Genomic DNA, 17,090 nt, shown 5'->3' with positions numbered 1-17,090 from the left:
TTATCATTGGGTCTTTCCTTCATAGTGTCTAATTGCTACTTGGACTTTTTGCTATTTTATAAATTCTGTTATACTTTAAAATGTTAGACTATTCTATAAATAGTCTGCTTCCTGGGATATGGATATAACTCAATGGTAGAGCACTGGCTGAGCATGCCAAAGCCCTGAGTTCAAATCTCCAGCATCATAGGAGAGAGAGAGAGAGAGAGAGAGAGAGAGAGAGAGAGAGAGAGAGAGATCTGATTTCTCTCTTACAGAAAGGCAACTCTATAGACTGAAAAAATACTAAACATACCACTTTACATTTCAGTGATAATAAGTATCTTTAATTGTGAGGTTATTCATGAGGAAAACTCCTTATTTATGTCACATATTAAAATCAATTCTGTCATTCAATTATTAGTATTCATATTTTGTCTCATTTTCTTGCATATAATTTTACATTATATTTATATATAATAGATTAATAGATACTATTTATAAAAATATAGTATAATTATAATACATTATAATTTCCATAGGTTATGCCTTATATTTACAGATTTTTTTCACACACACTGAAAACCAAGTACACCCATAAAATTTAATGCTAATATTTAATAGGGATATTAATATTATAAATAACATTTAAGTATTTAATACAAAAAACTAGATTATGTTTTAGTAAGTTACACATAATTTTTTGCATTTATTTATTTGGAGGGGTCATGCATGTACCACGAGTCTGTGGAGGTCAGAGAACAACTTATGGGATTTGGTTCTTTCCTATCAGCACATGATTCTGGGGCCCAAACTAAGGCAGGCTTGACAGTAAGAACATTTGCCCACTGGGCCATCTCATGAGCTTTAGAACTGAATTGTTAAGTGAATTATGAATATCTTACTGGTTTCAGTATCATAATTAAATTCAGATTGTATTCCACTAGAACTTATGATTGACAGTGGAAAGAGGCAGTCCCAAGTTAAAAGCTACTGAAATGTGCTAGTTCATGGAGTGGCTAATCATTATGTGAGTACTATCAGAAATTTATTTTCACTTTATGTGTATGATGTTTTGCCTGTATGTACATATGTTAATGCAGTGCCTGCAGAGGCCAGAAGAGGGCATCAGATCCCCAGGAACTGGATTGAACAACCATGTGGATGCTGGGAACGGAACGAGGGTCCTCTCTGCAAGAGCACCAAGTGTTCTTAACTGCCTAGCCACCTCTCCAGCACCTCATGAATAGGATTCAATGCTACTTGTTTCTCCTGCAGAGCTGTCAAACTGCTGCCCAGACAACAGTGATTGATAGTCCCCTGCAGATTTTCTTCTCAGGATATGGCATATTTCTTATAGATTTCCCATAAAACTTGGAGTAATGTGTTTGAATTAAACATTTCTCCTGCAGATAAAAAGCACACACCTAATCAATAATCACAAATTTTAAATGACAAGTTTAGGAGACATTATTTATCATCATTTTGCTGGAGGAATTCGGAATGGATGCAGACGGAACTGCAGTTTGATGATTCCAGGACCATAGTTTTATTATTAGGATTTCACTAGTCATGCCTGTATCTACCAAGTAATTAAATCTTCATTCGCTGACCTGCAGGATCCATTTAAAGCCAGACTGTGATCTACGTGTGAATGACGGACCTCCAGGCCCCTCTGCTATCAGTTCAGGCTCAGTCCTTCCAGGACTCCATCTTCAATGGCCTGCTGCCATCCCACCTTCCTGTACCAATTTTGGAAGTCACTACTTAAAGTTTAGGGTTGCACAAAAATATCAAATAAACTAAAGGAATCTTCAGCATCCAAGTGGACATTGATCCAAATGCCTAACATGCCAGTTTCCTACCTGAAGACCAAAAACAAATTTTAGATTTCATTCATATAGCTAATCTGTGGGCACCAAAAAGAGTAGTTTGATGGGCATAAAGGAGAAACACCCTGATTAACAACTCTAAGTCCTGTGGGATGACGGAGAAACGGCTCTCCAAAGGAAGGAGGTCAATGGCACAAGGAGGAATGGGGAATGGATGAAAGCATTGGAACAACTGATGTCTACTGTCTGCTTCATCGCACATGCCTCACAAACAGCGGAATGTTCTTGCTCACCTAGTGTAGGGGTTAGCTAGTGTTCTCACACACTAATATGTCATGTTCTGCTTAGTCAATCCCCTGTGACTGGGCGTCATTTTCGTTCACTTTTGAACTTTCAGAACTTTGAATAAACCACGGCACATAGCAGGGTAGGTGATAAATATTGGCTGAATTTTCAAACTTATAAAACTTAAAGTTCAGGGGGGGAACGGGCAGGCAGAGAAACAGGGCGTTCACCTTTTCTATTTTATTCAAGTTTGACATCAGAAACGCAGCTGTTTCATTCCAGATAAATAAAGTACCCTAACTATTCACAGCCTTCATAATAAATGACTGAAAGTAATTTGCAAACGGTAACAGGGTACAGAGAATTGGCCTATTCATCCTGATTATACAAGTGAGGTTATTTAACAGACTGATTTTTGGCTGAGGAGTTCAAGGATGTTAATACTCAAAGATATTTTACTCAAGAGATAAATTGCCTCTCCTGCTCATTACTGCCGAAGAAAAGGGCTAATATTTTACTATAACCTAGTAATGATATGGACAGACACAATCAACAAAGTCCAGCAGTCCTGCACTAATAAGAGTGGTATGACTTTGTAAAACATTATAAAATTTTCTAGGAGGAAGTCTACTGTGCAGGAAGTAAAATCGTTGGATATTTGTAAGATGAAGAAATGGCAGCCAAGTCACCTTGCTTTATAGTACTTTTCAGCCTTGTTTGGAAGGGTATGTCAACCCCAGTGCAATACAGATTCCATATTTCTATCCAGATAACGTGTTAATAACATGCTATCACTAACTTCCAGTTACTTCAAACCTGAGTTATGGTGAAATGAGATGAGAAATACACAACAGACAAATTAGTTCAGATTTTGAGAAGAGGACTTCTAAGCCAATTACAGATTAAATCCTGTGTTTCCTACTTTCAAAACACCTCTAAAACTTTACAGCTATCATAAACTTTGGGGAGGTAAAACAACTGGTGACATAATGTTTGATTGTCATCAGCTATGGGTAAAAAAATATAAATATGATATATTTCAAACAGAAAGAAAATGCAGTCAATGCGATTGCAAACAGGGGGGAAATTCTGGGGTTTTCTTTGTTGTTTCAACAGCTGAACAGCTTAGAATACTGTACCTAGAATACACCAAGCATTTACTTGCCAAAGAAATAAAATATCACACTTTACCATTCCTTATAATTCCTTGTAGTGAAAATGATCACTACCTCCTAATCACAGTTGACCCGCTAAATGGTCATTCCCCTTACCTTGTGTCCTTGTCTTCCTGGTTCACCGATTTCTCCCTTTGCCCCTTTATGACCCTAGCGAACACAAAAAGTAGATGAATGCAAATAAATGAAGCTCCATTGGACTTGAGGCCCAAAGTGGTCAGAAGGCTCAGAAAATTGTTCTGCCTCCCTAAGTCTGCATTAAAATACTGCGGAAAACCGATGATGTCACAAAGCACAACACTGCCTTGGAGACTTTAATGGCACCATGTACACTATGTGTGTCATTTACATCATGGGCATCAGCTTTAATTCAAAGGAAAACACACTCCTCTAGACTAACAACTGCCCTGCTACCCAGTTCAGCAACACAGTGTGTTGGTTCCCGCCTTCTCTTCCGGTTTCTCCCTTTCCAGCACCAAGGTTAGGTTTGAAGAGTCTTCAGTCCTCTCCACCACAAGTAACTTAACCCTTTCAGAAGTTGACCCAGCCACCCCTTGCTCTCTGGTGACGACTGTGAAGTCTCCTCTTCCTCCTCTATGGCCAACTTTTTCCTGGAGGTAGGGGAAGGGCTGGCAAGAGAGTAGACTTCTCAGGTGCACAGTCTCTTCCTTCCACAATGAGAAGCACAAAAAGGAAGGAGCAAAGGGAGAAACTAAAAGCTGCACCCCAGAGTGGGAGGGGAAGGTCCCTTCTGTGCCAATCACACGTGGGCTGTGAGCAGTCATGCCCAGCAAACTGTGAGACCAAGTTCCCAAATTAGGTCCACTGGAACTTTTGCCTCTCTCTGGTCTTTTAGAAAAATAAGACCCCCATATAGGCCTAAGCCTTCCCCACCCTGAGAACCGACCCAACTGCAATTAGAGAAAACCTTTGGGAAAACCGTGGCTCTGACCTCAGAGCCTTCCCGATCATAGCAGAGCAGGGTCTGGACTTTCTCAGAATCACTTTAGACTCAGAGACTAGAGGGGAAAGCAATTTATCCCCAGCATCCATTTTTTTCCCCGAAATAGACTATTTTGAAGCATCATGATGGGATAGTGGAGAAAAACACCTTCAGGAAAATCTGTTCTGCTCAGATTTCCCAATTACTTTTGTTTTTTTACCAGAACATTCTCAAATTTGCATATAAACAGTCTCCCTCCACATCCCTACTACTGTCTTCTCTCATAGAAGGCAAACATCGGACCCTGGATTTCATGTTCTAGTTTCCCGGCCCAGAGCATGCAATGGGCATTTCCTCCCTGAACTCCAGACTTTGTATAACTGAGCACATGCACCTCAGAAGGGGCCCATCAGGGGCACTGGGTAGAATCTCCAGGCTGAATTTGTACCACAGACAGAAAGAGCAGAGGCAGACTTGACTAATTTATCCAAGGCCAGTGGTTAAATGCCCCCCTCTTTCTCCACATAGTATGCTCTTGAAAATAAAATAATGGAATTCTTCTTACCCGCATGCCTGGGAGGCCTGGGTATCCAGAGCGACCTGGTGGGCAGGAATTGGGGCACTGGCAAAGAGAGAGGAGAGAAGTAAACTAGAGAACCCAATTTGTGACAATGCAGAGGTTTTTTTTTTTTTCAGAGTCCAGTGATAGAACCCCAAAGCAATTGTAATCATTAAACAACTCTGAATATCCTTTTCCTGTGTTTTTCTTTTAAATATAGAAAAATACAGAGAATCCAACAGATAGCCTGCCACATACTCATCTTCCACATGTTACGCATTAGTATTTAGTCATATTTGTTTCAGATCTAATAAAAGAAATGAAATTCTTAAGAGAATGGGTGGTAGCAGAGCCTTGTCTTGACTCTCCTTTCTCCATTGAAACAGCCCTATCCTGAGGTCCCAGCCTTTCACCTTAGGGCCAAAATTACACCAGTGCAGTTGACCACTGTCCTTAGGCTGCTCATCTAAACAGAAAGCTCTTCCAAAATGGAGTACTCCTCTGAGAAATCACACCTCAGCCATAAAACCAAAGGCTTAAAAAGAAACATCCCTCTCCCGTGGAAAAAAAAAAAACTTGTATAGCCTGAGAACACATGAGCCGTCAGCCCACACAGCTCTGCGATCTGGGTTAAAGTATAATAGGGAATTCGAGCGTATTCCAGTCAGATCATCTTAAAAGCAGCTCATCTGAAGATTACATGATCCTTACATTAAAACTACTACATTGTACACATATATAAAACACCATGATTAAACTCATTGCTTTATATTAATATATGCTAATATAAAGAATTACAGCCGGGCGGTGGTGGCGCACACCTGTAATCCCAGCACTTGGGAGGCAGAGGCAGGCGGATCTCTGTGAGTTCGAGGCCAGCCTGGGATACCAAGTGAGTCCCAGGAAAGGCGCAAAGCTACACAGAGAAACCTTGTCTCGAAAAACCAAAATAAATAAATAAATAAATAAATAAATAAATAAATAAATAAATAATAAAAAAAAGAATTACAAACCATATTTTATTCAAAGGAAAACTCTTACCAATGGGTCTCCATCATGAAATCCAATTGTTCCCTAAAGTAAGTAAAATACAAAAGTTAAGAATAAAACTAGATGATTTACTCTAATTTATGAGTAATAGAAATTTCAAAATATAAATATGTATTTTGCAATATATAATAAGGGTGCAAAATATAATAAGGGTATTGATTTTATGAAATACAAGGGAAAAATAGAAACATGTGTTAATATTTGAAGACTTATTGATGGATGATACCTTCAAAGATCCCTAAACTGTAATTGGTTACCTCACTGAGGAGATTAAATGACTCACAATATAGACAAGTTCCCAATATGAATATGGAACTCTGGCACATGAATGAAAACAGAGTATCACATACTTAAACTATTTTTTAATTTCTACTATGAAAAACTTAGCAAGAACTAATTTGTTTGAAAATTCTTCTTCTGTTTGTCAAGTTTTAAGCTCTTAAACTACAACTATCAAAAGGCAGCCAACAAGATTCTCTGGGGAACCATCTTTTAGATTACTGTGGTTCCTCTACTTTCCTGGTTCTAAAATGAACCAGGCTCTGAGTGGAGAAATAAGTAGGTAGAAAGAGGGAGAGAGGAAGAGAAAGAGAAAGAGAGGGGGAGGGGAGGGGAGGGGAGGGGAGGGGAGGAGAGGAGAGGAGAGGAGAGGAGAGGACAGGAGAGGAAAGGAAAGGAAAAAGGAAAGGAAAAAGACACAGTAGTAGCTGTTTTGGAAGTGCAGAACAATGACTTGATTACAGACATTTCCACGTTTATCTCTGAGATTTCTTCACTCAGTTCTCACTCTCAAATTTAACTGGACATTACTTACACTGGGTCCTGGGGGTCCAGGGGGGCCAGGCGGTCCTCTTTTTCCAGGGTCACCCTAGGTCATTTCAAAATAGAGATGCAGTAGTTACACAAGATTCAGAACACAGTACATAAAACTGAGGCGTCATGACAGAACGGTATTACTAGAAAGTCTAGCAGAACTCAGCCAGGCATAGACCTACCACCAAAACCCAATTAGACCAGGCAAATAAAGAAATACTGGTCCTACCCAGGTAGAAAATACAGCAAAGGAAGACATGGGGAGTCATAAGGGGACGGACATAAAGCCAGTTTTCTATAGGATGATCACTCTCCCCGCTTGAAACACAAACCAGAAATCCCATGTATCATTCCAGTTGGTTTACAAACCAGTGTAGCCAGTATTACTACTGTCAGATAATTAAGGCAAACGAAAGTGTGTACCCAGCCGGAATCTGAAAGTGGAGGATCCATCTCTGCAGACCCATGTCTTACTTCTGCTGTCCCCTGGCCTGATCTGTCACTGAACTCTTGCAATGGACAGCGAAGCAAAGATTGCTAAGTTAAAATAAACCATTCCAATGAAAGTAGGTGCGGATTACCCTGAACATCCCATTTTTATGATTGGCACATTTTCTTTTTTAATATTCCACATAAAAAGTCAGAAGCATCATAATTATTTTAAACACACTATCATTTGTATCATTCATTTATTTGTAACATATATGTAAGTAACTTTGCAAACAGGAAACACATGTACAGAGCAAGAAAGATAACATCCATCTGACTCCTTCCCTCAATGAGATTATAATTTCCTACCTTTTCATAATATCAATGCTTCAACATTTTTTAAATGTTTTTAGAATATCATATGAAACACACATTTTTTGTTTGTTTGTTTGGTAGGTTTTTGTTTTGTTTTGGTTTGGTTTTTGGTATTTTGAGACAGGGTTTCTCTGTGTAGTTTTGGTGCCTGTCCTGGATCTTGCTCTGTAGACCAGGCTGGCCTCGAACTCATAGAGATCTGCCTGGCTCTGCCTCCTGAGTGCTGGGATTAAAGGCATGCACCACTACCACCTGGCTCATGAAACACTTTTTTATCAACAATTTTCTCAATCAAGCTCAGTTTCTTTCTGTTCAATTAGAACTAAATTCTGGCTATAATTTAATGCTTCTACTATGAATGAATATACATGGTGATAACTGAGTGCTATTGTTCAATTTCATGTGGATAGTTAACACAAAAGCCCACTAGATTCCAATTCTAGATGAGAGTATAGCAATGAGATGATACTCCCTAATTTGAAACTCAATCTGCAAATAAGGAAGAGATGCTCAACTGGAATAAAATTCATCTACAGTTTCTGGAATTTCAGGGGAGGTGCACAGTGCAGTGATCTGCCTTCATCAGTAGCTTCTTCTTTCAACTTATCAAATGTCAATCAAAATTCACCACGGTACTTACAATAGGTCCTACACGCCCAAGTTCTCCAGGAAGTCCTGTGGTCCCAGGAGGACCCTGAAGTCAACAAATCAAAAAGACAAATTGATTTATAACAATATTTACAGGTGATCATAAATGCTATCAAAGATGATAAAGAACAGACTTAGAATCTTTGCTTCTGTTGACTTGCAGTGAGGCAATAAATTATTTAACAAAACCTTAATTATATAACAGGGAGCAAAAATTCCCTAAATTGGTCACTTTCCTAATTAGTATTTTTGTTTTGCAGAATAGTGATGCTGTCATTGGGAGCTACATAACATCATACAGAAAAGTCTATTAAGTACCCACTAGCAGTAGGCACAGGGTCGGGTCAGGCTTTTAGAAATAGAATATTTTCTAGAATATTTTTAAAAATAAATAATGAAATGATACGTACAGGGGGTCCTGGAATACCACGGCCCTAAAAGATCAAAATAAAAATATTTATGGCTTGTGGTTTAAATGTCATATAAACATAGTCATAGTCATGGCTTAGTTCACAAGAGGCTGAAACTCTAACACAGAGTAAATAGACAAGTGATGCTCACTGGAAGAAAGCCCTGGATAGTGGAAGCAATGTCACTCTGCCTCAGATGAAGCCAGAAGTTTGTTTCTGTCCCTCAAGGCTTCCTTTGATTCTATGCTGACCAGAACTGTTTTGCTAAGGATGGCTAAGAAAGTCAGTAGAGAAGCCATTTCCGCTCGCCCTCACTCACAGAAGAAATGCTCATCCTCACTCACATTAGTAAAGAAGCCATTTACGCTTGGCCTCACTCACGGAGCCACATCAGATAGTTCAAAGACTTTCTTCATCTATATAAGAAATCTGTACTAAAGGCAGCACAGATGTGTGGGTTGTAGACAACAAACTCCAGCAAGCCAGAAAACAGGTGCAGATGGAGATGATCACTGTGAGCAAATTAAGAGAGTCTCGGAAAGACAAGCATCACTTTTTTTTTAAGTTGTGAATCCTAGATTTTATAGAGACTTATATAAATAATACTTATAATATAATAATATATATGACAATGTAATAACTATGTGAAATAATGTCTGAATATAGGATGTAAAAGTAGAAGTAAAACTGTCACAGGGAACCAAGGCAGCCAACAAAAAGAGAAGGGGTGGTAAAAGGAAGCAAAGAGAGCGGGTCAAATGGAGAGAGGCCACAGACTTTTCAGTAGCAAAGGGAGCAAAGAGCAAGCAAGACAGGAGAGCAGAGCCTAATTCTTCTACACACAGCACTGTGCTCCTCTGGTGAGCAGCACAGGACCGAGGCGGGTGATAGCTCATCGGCTGAGATCCGATCAGATACACAGCTGTGAGGAGCATGATGCATGTCTGAGACTTCAATTAGACCACACTTGGATCCTTGCTGATTGCTCAATGTCCCCTAGCATTGAGACAGAGACACCAGCTGCAGCTAGGCATTGTGGCTCACACCTCAGAAGGATCATTGTGAGATTAAAGCCAGCCTGAGCTACATGATAAGCTCCAGGCCAGTCTGGGCTACAGGGTAAGACTCTGTCTCAAAATATAATTACATTAAGAAATCCCACCTGATATGGATGTGTACTTTATCCCATACCCTTAGAACTTTTCTACTCACAATAGGAACACCTACCATACCAGATGGGTCATATGCCCTTTGTCATGTGTATTATGGAGAAAACTGCATTACATTTTTCTTCACACTGGAGGAATTTCATCTAAAGATATATTTTCAATTTTGTTGCTTTATCGCTACTAATACTTACTGGAAATCCACGAGATCCAGGCACACCAGGTTCTCCCTAAAAAAAATTAATAAATAAATAAAAACAGCTTCACACCTCTTTGTAGTACAAATATGGATATATGCAAATTGATAGACACCAAAATCATTAATGCAGTTGACCTGATGTTCAGTTTTCCAGTTGATTTGCAAACTTTCTCTTGAGGTAATTTGTTGGCATTTGAGGATATTCTATATATAATTAACACCAAGTGGCTAACTTACTTTTTGTCCCCTTGGTCCAACGGAGCCAGGGGATCCATCAGGTCCTGTTAATCCCTAATGAAGCAAGAAGATGATGTCAGCACTATTGTAACAGCCCTAGAGAAAACATCAGGCAGAAAGTTTTTATTTTACTAATTATCTATAGGTTGGTTAACACATTTATTTATTTATTAAGTAACACTTTCCAGTATATCCTTATTTAAAACATTTAACATGGGATCTGCTTTTGACTTCTCTTTGTTGAAAATTTTACAGTTTGGGCCAGGCGGTGGTGGCACACGCCTTTAATCCCAGCACTCAGACGGCAGAGGCAGGCGGATCTCTGTGAGTTCAAGGCTAGCCTGGGCTACAGAGAGTTCCAGGAAAGGTGCAAAGCTACACAAAGAAACCCTTCTCAAAAAACTAAAGAGAGAGAGAGAGAGAGAGAGAGAGAGAGAGAGAGAGAGAGAGAGAAAATTTTACAATTTAGTAAGTGCACTGTCCACAACTTCAATAATTTAGTGGGATATTTAAATCCCTGCTTTGAGAAAATACAAGGTAACTATCACAATTTTCTCTAGTCTGTTCTGCTTTGACTCTGTCCCTTTGCAGGGTTTATGTATCTACTTTACTTCACCTACAAAATAAAAATACCAGATGTCTTCCCAGATGTGGGTCAATAACGTCTTAAAAGCTAATACAATGTTTTCTTAATATAAATTAAAGACAAATCATTTTATTATGACTTATCATATTATTTTAATATATTATAGTATAATAAATATTATATATAGTGTTATAATATTACAATTATGTCATAATAAATAATACAATATTTATTGTATATTATATTATTTTATTATCACTTAGAGCCACCTTAAACCCTCTAGCCATCTTCTAACTATAGCTTAGTGAAGAATATTAACTTTTAGATTAAAAAAATTTTGAAAGCATGCATTTTCCTTAGTAAAAACATGCAACAATGTATGTTACTTGCTATGTATAGATTAAGCTTACTATATATGTCTAACCATTATATCCCATTCCAAGATGTATTAAATGTATTTTCTATCTATTTTTATTGTTTCTATTAATAGTTATGTAATCACCATTTTCAATTAAAAGGTAGATATGGAACCATGATAAGACTGCATGCAGGCCACATTTTCTACATTCGACAGGTGAATTTCAGTTTTTCACAATTTTTTTTTGTAATTAGACATTTTCAGATATTGTCTTTGTAATGTAATCTTGAAATCCTATTTCCGTAAAGATATATATGTGTGCATATATGTGTATATATTTGTGTATACATGCATACAAATACCTCATAAAATCTATATTATCAATATTTGAAAAAATATTCATCAAGAGAGAGGCCCCTTGAAACTATAGAAACTCTATCTAAACCAGATTGCTGAAATTCATGTCAGAAATATCAAATGGATGCTTTTAGGCCATTTATATAAAACTTGTGGTCTATCATTTTTTACATTTTACTTTATTTTTAAGTGTGTGTGTGTGTGTGTGTGTGTGTGTGTGTGTGTGTGTGTGTGTGTTATCTGTGAACATGTGAGTGCAGATCATCCCTGAGGAGAATGAAGGAGTACCACAGAGCCTATGGAGCCAGAGGCACAAGTGGTGGTGAGCCGTCCAACATGAATTCTGGGAACTCAACTCTGGTCCTCTGCAGAAACCATCAGTTTTAACTGCTGAGCCATCTCCCTGGCCCTGACATTTTTACATTTTTTTTCCTTAGCAAGTCCTCTAGCAATTCCATAATTTGAACCAAAGAAATTAGAGGAAAAAAATAGAAAATATTAGTTATTGGAACTTTACCAACAACAAAAATATTAAACATACACAATTTTTAAGATGTCAGTTTTCATTTTCCCTAGACAAATTAGAAGACTATGAGGTATGAGCAGGAGCTATGATATTATTAATTGCGGAATGCTAATAGTAACAAACTGTTTGCTTTCCCAGATTTAGCCAAGAAACCACACATTCAGGAGTACTCTCTTGGTGTATGTTTTGTACACACTTTTAAACCCTTGGCGCATGCTTAGTGGATCCTCTAAGTCCCACGTCATGTATACATCTTCAAAGACAAATCCTAGTCAATTTTCATACACAAAGCATAATCAAGTAAGTGTTAGATAACCTGGGGGGCTGTTCTAAGCCACTCATATTTATAATACCTTTCATAGGATCTTAGTAATTATATCTATTGTTGGAAAGTTCTTTGAATTAAGTTGAAAGAGGATTTGGTGTTGGCTGTTACAGTGAAGTCTGTTATGAAATCACTGTGTACAAAAGTTGTAGCCTGCCTGGTGCAGTGTTCATGACTGTAACGTCAGCACCCAGGAGCCTGAGGTGAGAGAGCCGCTAGTTCCAAGCTGGTTTGGGCTACATTCAAGTTGCTTGACTGCTATAAAGCAAGACCATGTCTTAGCAAAAAAAAAAAAAAAAAAAAAAAAAAAATGAAAGAGGTGGGAGAAGGTGAGAAACAGGAAGGGGGAAAGGGAGGGAGAAGACAGGAAAAGGGAGGGGAGGGGAGGAGACAAAAGGAAAAGAAGGAGAAAGGACTCCCTACTCAACAGTCCTGGCACATTGCCCTCGGCATCTACCACACTCAATCCATGATGAGCGAACACGTTAACCTTAGGTTCACCTTCTGTTTAGAAGGATCCTCTTTGGTTATGTGGACCAGACCCTGCTGCAAGTTTGTGCATGCTGCTTAACTGCACAGTGCTCTAATGCTATTCCTCACTCCAAAAGGTCCCCACAAACAAACCAAATCTGGATGTCAACCACAGCATGACACGTCTTTGCCTCCTCGGGTTTCTTCAATGCCTGACCATTTTTATGAACCCCGACCTTTCAGAATAATGTCTTAACCAACTACTCCTGTTGTGAAACATTTCTCAGGGGTGTAGGTCATGCCCATTCAAAGAGAAAAGAGCATTTAGCATCATGCCTGTATGACATCACATAATTTAACTACAGTTTTTATACATAACTGCACTTCTCCCTGTCTCGTGTGGTTCTTGTGAGAATAAAATACTGTTTACAGAGCTCTCTGGGCACTCTGCCACAAACAACACCCACAATGATCTCTCTACTGTTTATTATCCGTAAGAATAACATAGTTGTCCTTTGGGTGAAAGGTTGTAAGCAGGCTCTGGCATCTCTATTCTATATAACGACAAAAGAAAGAAGAGTCAACTTCCACAGGTGGGGAGAGAGACTGGAGATACATGAACACACACAGCATGCACAATTTCCAAAATTCAATTTGCAATAAAACTCTCTAAATCTAATTTCAAAGAAATTACAGAGGAACATCTCTCCAATGGCAGGGGGAATTGCCTTCATGTGAGTGTTTATGCAGACAGAGCTCCATACAGAACAATATTGGAGCTGTGCTCTGAGCCTTCACATGGCCGTTTGTCAGGGAATGCCTGTCCTCAGCATCCTGCTTCTTGTTGACTTCCAGCATCCTAGCAGCCCAGCTGGTGACAACAAAGCATACCACGGCTAGAAGCAGAGCTGTAATGACAAACCTATCAAAAGGCACAGGGAAAGTGCAATCCCTCTCTCAGATTCCGACAAGCATCATACAATAATCATTTTTAAAAACATCACCAAAAAAAATAAGTTTCACTGTGAAACCAAGAGTAAAAGACAAAGATATTGGACATCAGGGTCCCCGAGATCACTGTCAAGACAGTTCTTTCAGAACTTTCCCAAGTGTTTTATTCCCCGGTGGCTAGGCAGAGGTGATGGTACACCCTGAGGGGGTTACTGCTCACTGTTCTCAAAATGTCCTTTCTCAATTACAGTAAAAGGCTTTAATGTCAACTCAATGAAAGTGCAGTAAGAAAACTTCCTCGTCCCAGAAGTCCTGAGTGGCTCTGATTCAAAGGTGGAAGGATATGAACCATTAAACTACTCAGGAGCAATCACTGGATGTCAATCGCAAACAATTTTCAACACTTACTGTGTTACATAGCATTCTCCTTAGCTGGTAACTTAGGTACCAAAAATCCACTATCACTCTTTTCCTCCACTCTTTCTATCTACTCATCTATTAAGATGATATCTCTAGCACATTTGGGGTGGTATGACTGCCCATGTACTAAGAACCTCATTGGGGTCAGCTTGAGTTAGAACTGAGTTGCCTAAAATGAATTCAATAAATATATAAAAGTCTTTGTTGTCTTAGCAGCTGCATAACTCTGGGTCTCTTGGGAAATTATTTGTCCTTATATTTTTTTTTTCATTTTCCTTTTTATGAGAAAATAACATTAGAATAATCTACTTCCTAGGCTATGGTAAAGCTGAAGGGAGTGATATTTGTGACTGTGCTTGAGGAAAACACTCCAAGCATATGAAAATGCCACAGCTAATTTATTTCCCTCATAACTAAGGAATGCCTAAAACGCCAGCACGTGCATAGATTTCCTCCCTTTTCCCACCTCCTTTCCCTCTGTCTTTTTCTTTCTTCTGTCCTGAGTTTCTTCTTATGGACCACTTCAGGGGCAGAGGTGATCAATTATCTAAGAAGCTCTTACTGCTTCTGATAGTGAAAATGTTCTTTTTCACACTATGGGTATCTTCTTCACACTTTTGTCTATAAATATAGACAGTAAATTTTTAAAAAATCCTGTAATTGTTTTCCTGTTCTACTACTACAAAATTCAGAGTACTTTCATTTGTCTACATGGGGACACAGCTTCTAAAAAGAAAAGAAAAAGATTGCTTACAATTTGAGATTGAAAAACAAAACAAAACTGTTACGCAAGCTTCAAAAGTACCACTAAACTGAGGAACTATCTAGGTTACTGCAGGCACAGTGGTACATGCCTATAATTCTAGCACTTTTGAGGAAGGATTGTGAGCTCCAGGCCAGGCTGAGCTACTGCAAGATCTTATATATATAAACTAACAAACAGACCGGGGGACACTGAAGTCCAGCATTCTGACTGAATTTAAGTTAAAGTTCAACAGGAAGACAAGATTTTAGATGAACTGCTTATGCTTCAACCATATTATTTTAAATGTAATCTGAAATTTTCTCTTCTTCCAAAATGAAAGGCTGGTTGAAGTTTCAAAAAAAAAAAAGAGAGAGGAAATCAACTTATACTATGCTAGTAGCTTACCTAGTGTCCTAGCATTTAAGAAACATTCTTACTGGGATCTGACAATTTCAAATAATTCAACTTCAAAGGTCTTAATAGCCAACAAGTTATGTGATCTCATGTGTAGTAACCAAACATGAGTTGATATTATCCACACAGTAATCCACAGGAGCTCATGCAATGCCATTTGAAATACAAAAAAAAAAAAAGAAAAAGAAAAAGAAATCAGACTAGAAACTTTGAATTGTAGAACAAAGGGTGTCTCCTGAAACAGTAAATAATGCAGAAATATACTATACACCCACACCAAGTTAATCACAACAAAAGACACATGTCTGAGTAAGAGCTAAAATCCAGCAGGCTTGTTCTCTCAGAACAATGGAGCTTTCTTCAGCACTAGCAAAAATTCTTGGAAATAGCAGGTATAGGTTTGAGGTGCTTGCTTTCTTCAGAAAAGCTTTTAGGTTTTGCCAAACAAGAAAATAATAGTTGATTGGGAGGTTGAACCTGAGAATCCTAGAAAACAAATGCTGTCTCTTTGTAACCCACACACAAAAAAAGAATCAAGTCCTGATGAAAGCCCAAATCAGCTACAAGTAGTATGCACAGGAAAGAGGCTGCTGAGAATGTAGGAACTACTTGACTCTGGAGAAGTAGTACATACCATGTACCTGGGCATCTGAATGTGATTCTTAGCTTCCTGTTTCCTAAGCTGATTTTTAAGTTCTTGCTTACCTGTGCTGACCATTTCCTGTCCCAACTATATCCATACATACTCCTCCACTCACTTTAAACAAATTTTCATTTTTTATATTACTAGGAACTGAAATACTTCCTGTCCTTTCCTACACCCGCCCTGATTTCAGCTTTTTTTCTAATTTTTAAAATTGTTTCATTATTTTGTGTATTTTAGGTGTTTTGCCTATATGTGTACCTCTGTACCATGTTGGTGCTGTGTTCCCAGACCAGAGGAGAGGCTCAGAGTCCCTGGGATGGTTATGAGCTGCCATGTGGGTGCTGGGAATAGAATCCCGGTCCTCTGGATGAACCGTGCCCATGTTCTTAGCCCCTGAGCCATCACTCCAACTCCATCTTTTCCCGTTAATCCAGGGAGTGCCAGAGGAAAGCGAAACTCATCTACTGTGAGACCTAACCACCAACCCACCAGCATCCACATGCTACCACCTTCCTCCCTAAGCAGGCAGTGGAGGTGAGAGGTTATAGGGTGAATAGGGAGTAATTGTTAGAGACGGAAACCCATAAAGTCGTGACTTTTCTGAGATGTTAAAGCTCTGTGCTGTGGAACCTTGTCGTGACATTTTGCAGGGTACCACAGCAGTGTTCTCTCTCTCTCTCTCTCTCTCTCTCTCTCTCTCTCTCTCTCTCTCTCTCTCTCTCTCACACACACACACACACACACACACACACACACACACACACACACTCCCTACTCACATCAGCTCCTGGTGTGCCAGGCTTGCCCGGTGCTCCTGGCTTGCCTGGTTCTCCGGGAGGACCCTAAGCAGGAAGAAGAGGAGGCAGGAAGAGAAATTTTAGACTCTTCAAACACACATGGCTACAAAACACATCCTAAGGGAGGAAGTGAGGCGCCACAGCACCAATCAACTTACCGGAGGGCCCGTGGGACCCTTCGGTCCTCGGTCACCCTGGAGACAGAGAAAAAAAGATCAAGGCAATATATAAGCAAGAGTAGCTGGGGTCCCACGGGACAGTCTCGGGCATGCATACTACAAAGATAGGGACAGAAGCCAGGGTGAGGGCCTAAAGACAGAAGTTCATGCCCCATGAGGCAACAGGACTAGGTCTCCTCTCTACGAATCCCCAGGCTATAGTATCCAACCCAGAA

General features: G+C 39.2%; 1 protein-coding gene across 1 annotated transcript in view; it reads right to left on the bottom strand.

The window, feature by feature from the left end:
* The window catches only part of Col9a1 (collagen type IX alpha 1 chain), an 86,411-nt gene that overhangs the window by 47,912 nt on the left and 21,409 nt on the right, over positions 1-17,090 (bottom strand). Inside the window, exons 9-18 of the mRNA XM_076557106.1 lie at positions 16,855-16,890; positions 16,679-16,741; positions 10,101-10,154; positions 9,859-9,894; positions 8,499-8,522; positions 8,081-8,134; positions 6,638-6,691; positions 5,815-5,847; positions 4,780-4,836; positions 3,368-3,421 (exon numbers count right to left, since the gene is read on the bottom strand). Of these exons, the coding sequence (XP_076413221.1) occupies positions 3,368-3,421; positions 4,780-4,836; positions 5,815-5,847; positions 6,638-6,691; positions 8,081-8,134; positions 8,499-8,522; positions 9,859-9,894; positions 10,101-10,154; positions 16,679-16,741; positions 16,855-16,890 (465 nt within the window). The remainder of the gene's footprint in view (positions 1-3,367; positions 3,422-4,779; positions 4,837-5,814; positions 5,848-6,637; positions 6,692-8,080; positions 8,135-8,498; positions 8,523-9,858; positions 9,895-10,100; positions 10,155-16,678; positions 16,742-16,854; positions 16,891-17,090) is intronic.

The sequence above is a fragment of the Peromyscus maniculatus genome, chromosome 21 (genome assembly GCF_049852395.1).
Source record: "Peromyscus maniculatus bairdii isolate BWxNUB_F1_BW_parent chromosome 21, HU_Pman_BW_mat_3.1, whole genome shotgun sequence".
In the NCBI taxonomy this organism is placed as follows: Eukaryota; Metazoa; Chordata; class Mammalia; order Rodentia; family Cricetidae; genus Peromyscus; species Peromyscus maniculatus.
Note: the sequence above shows the minus strand (reverse complement) of the source record. Positions and strands in the feature narration are given on the sequence as shown.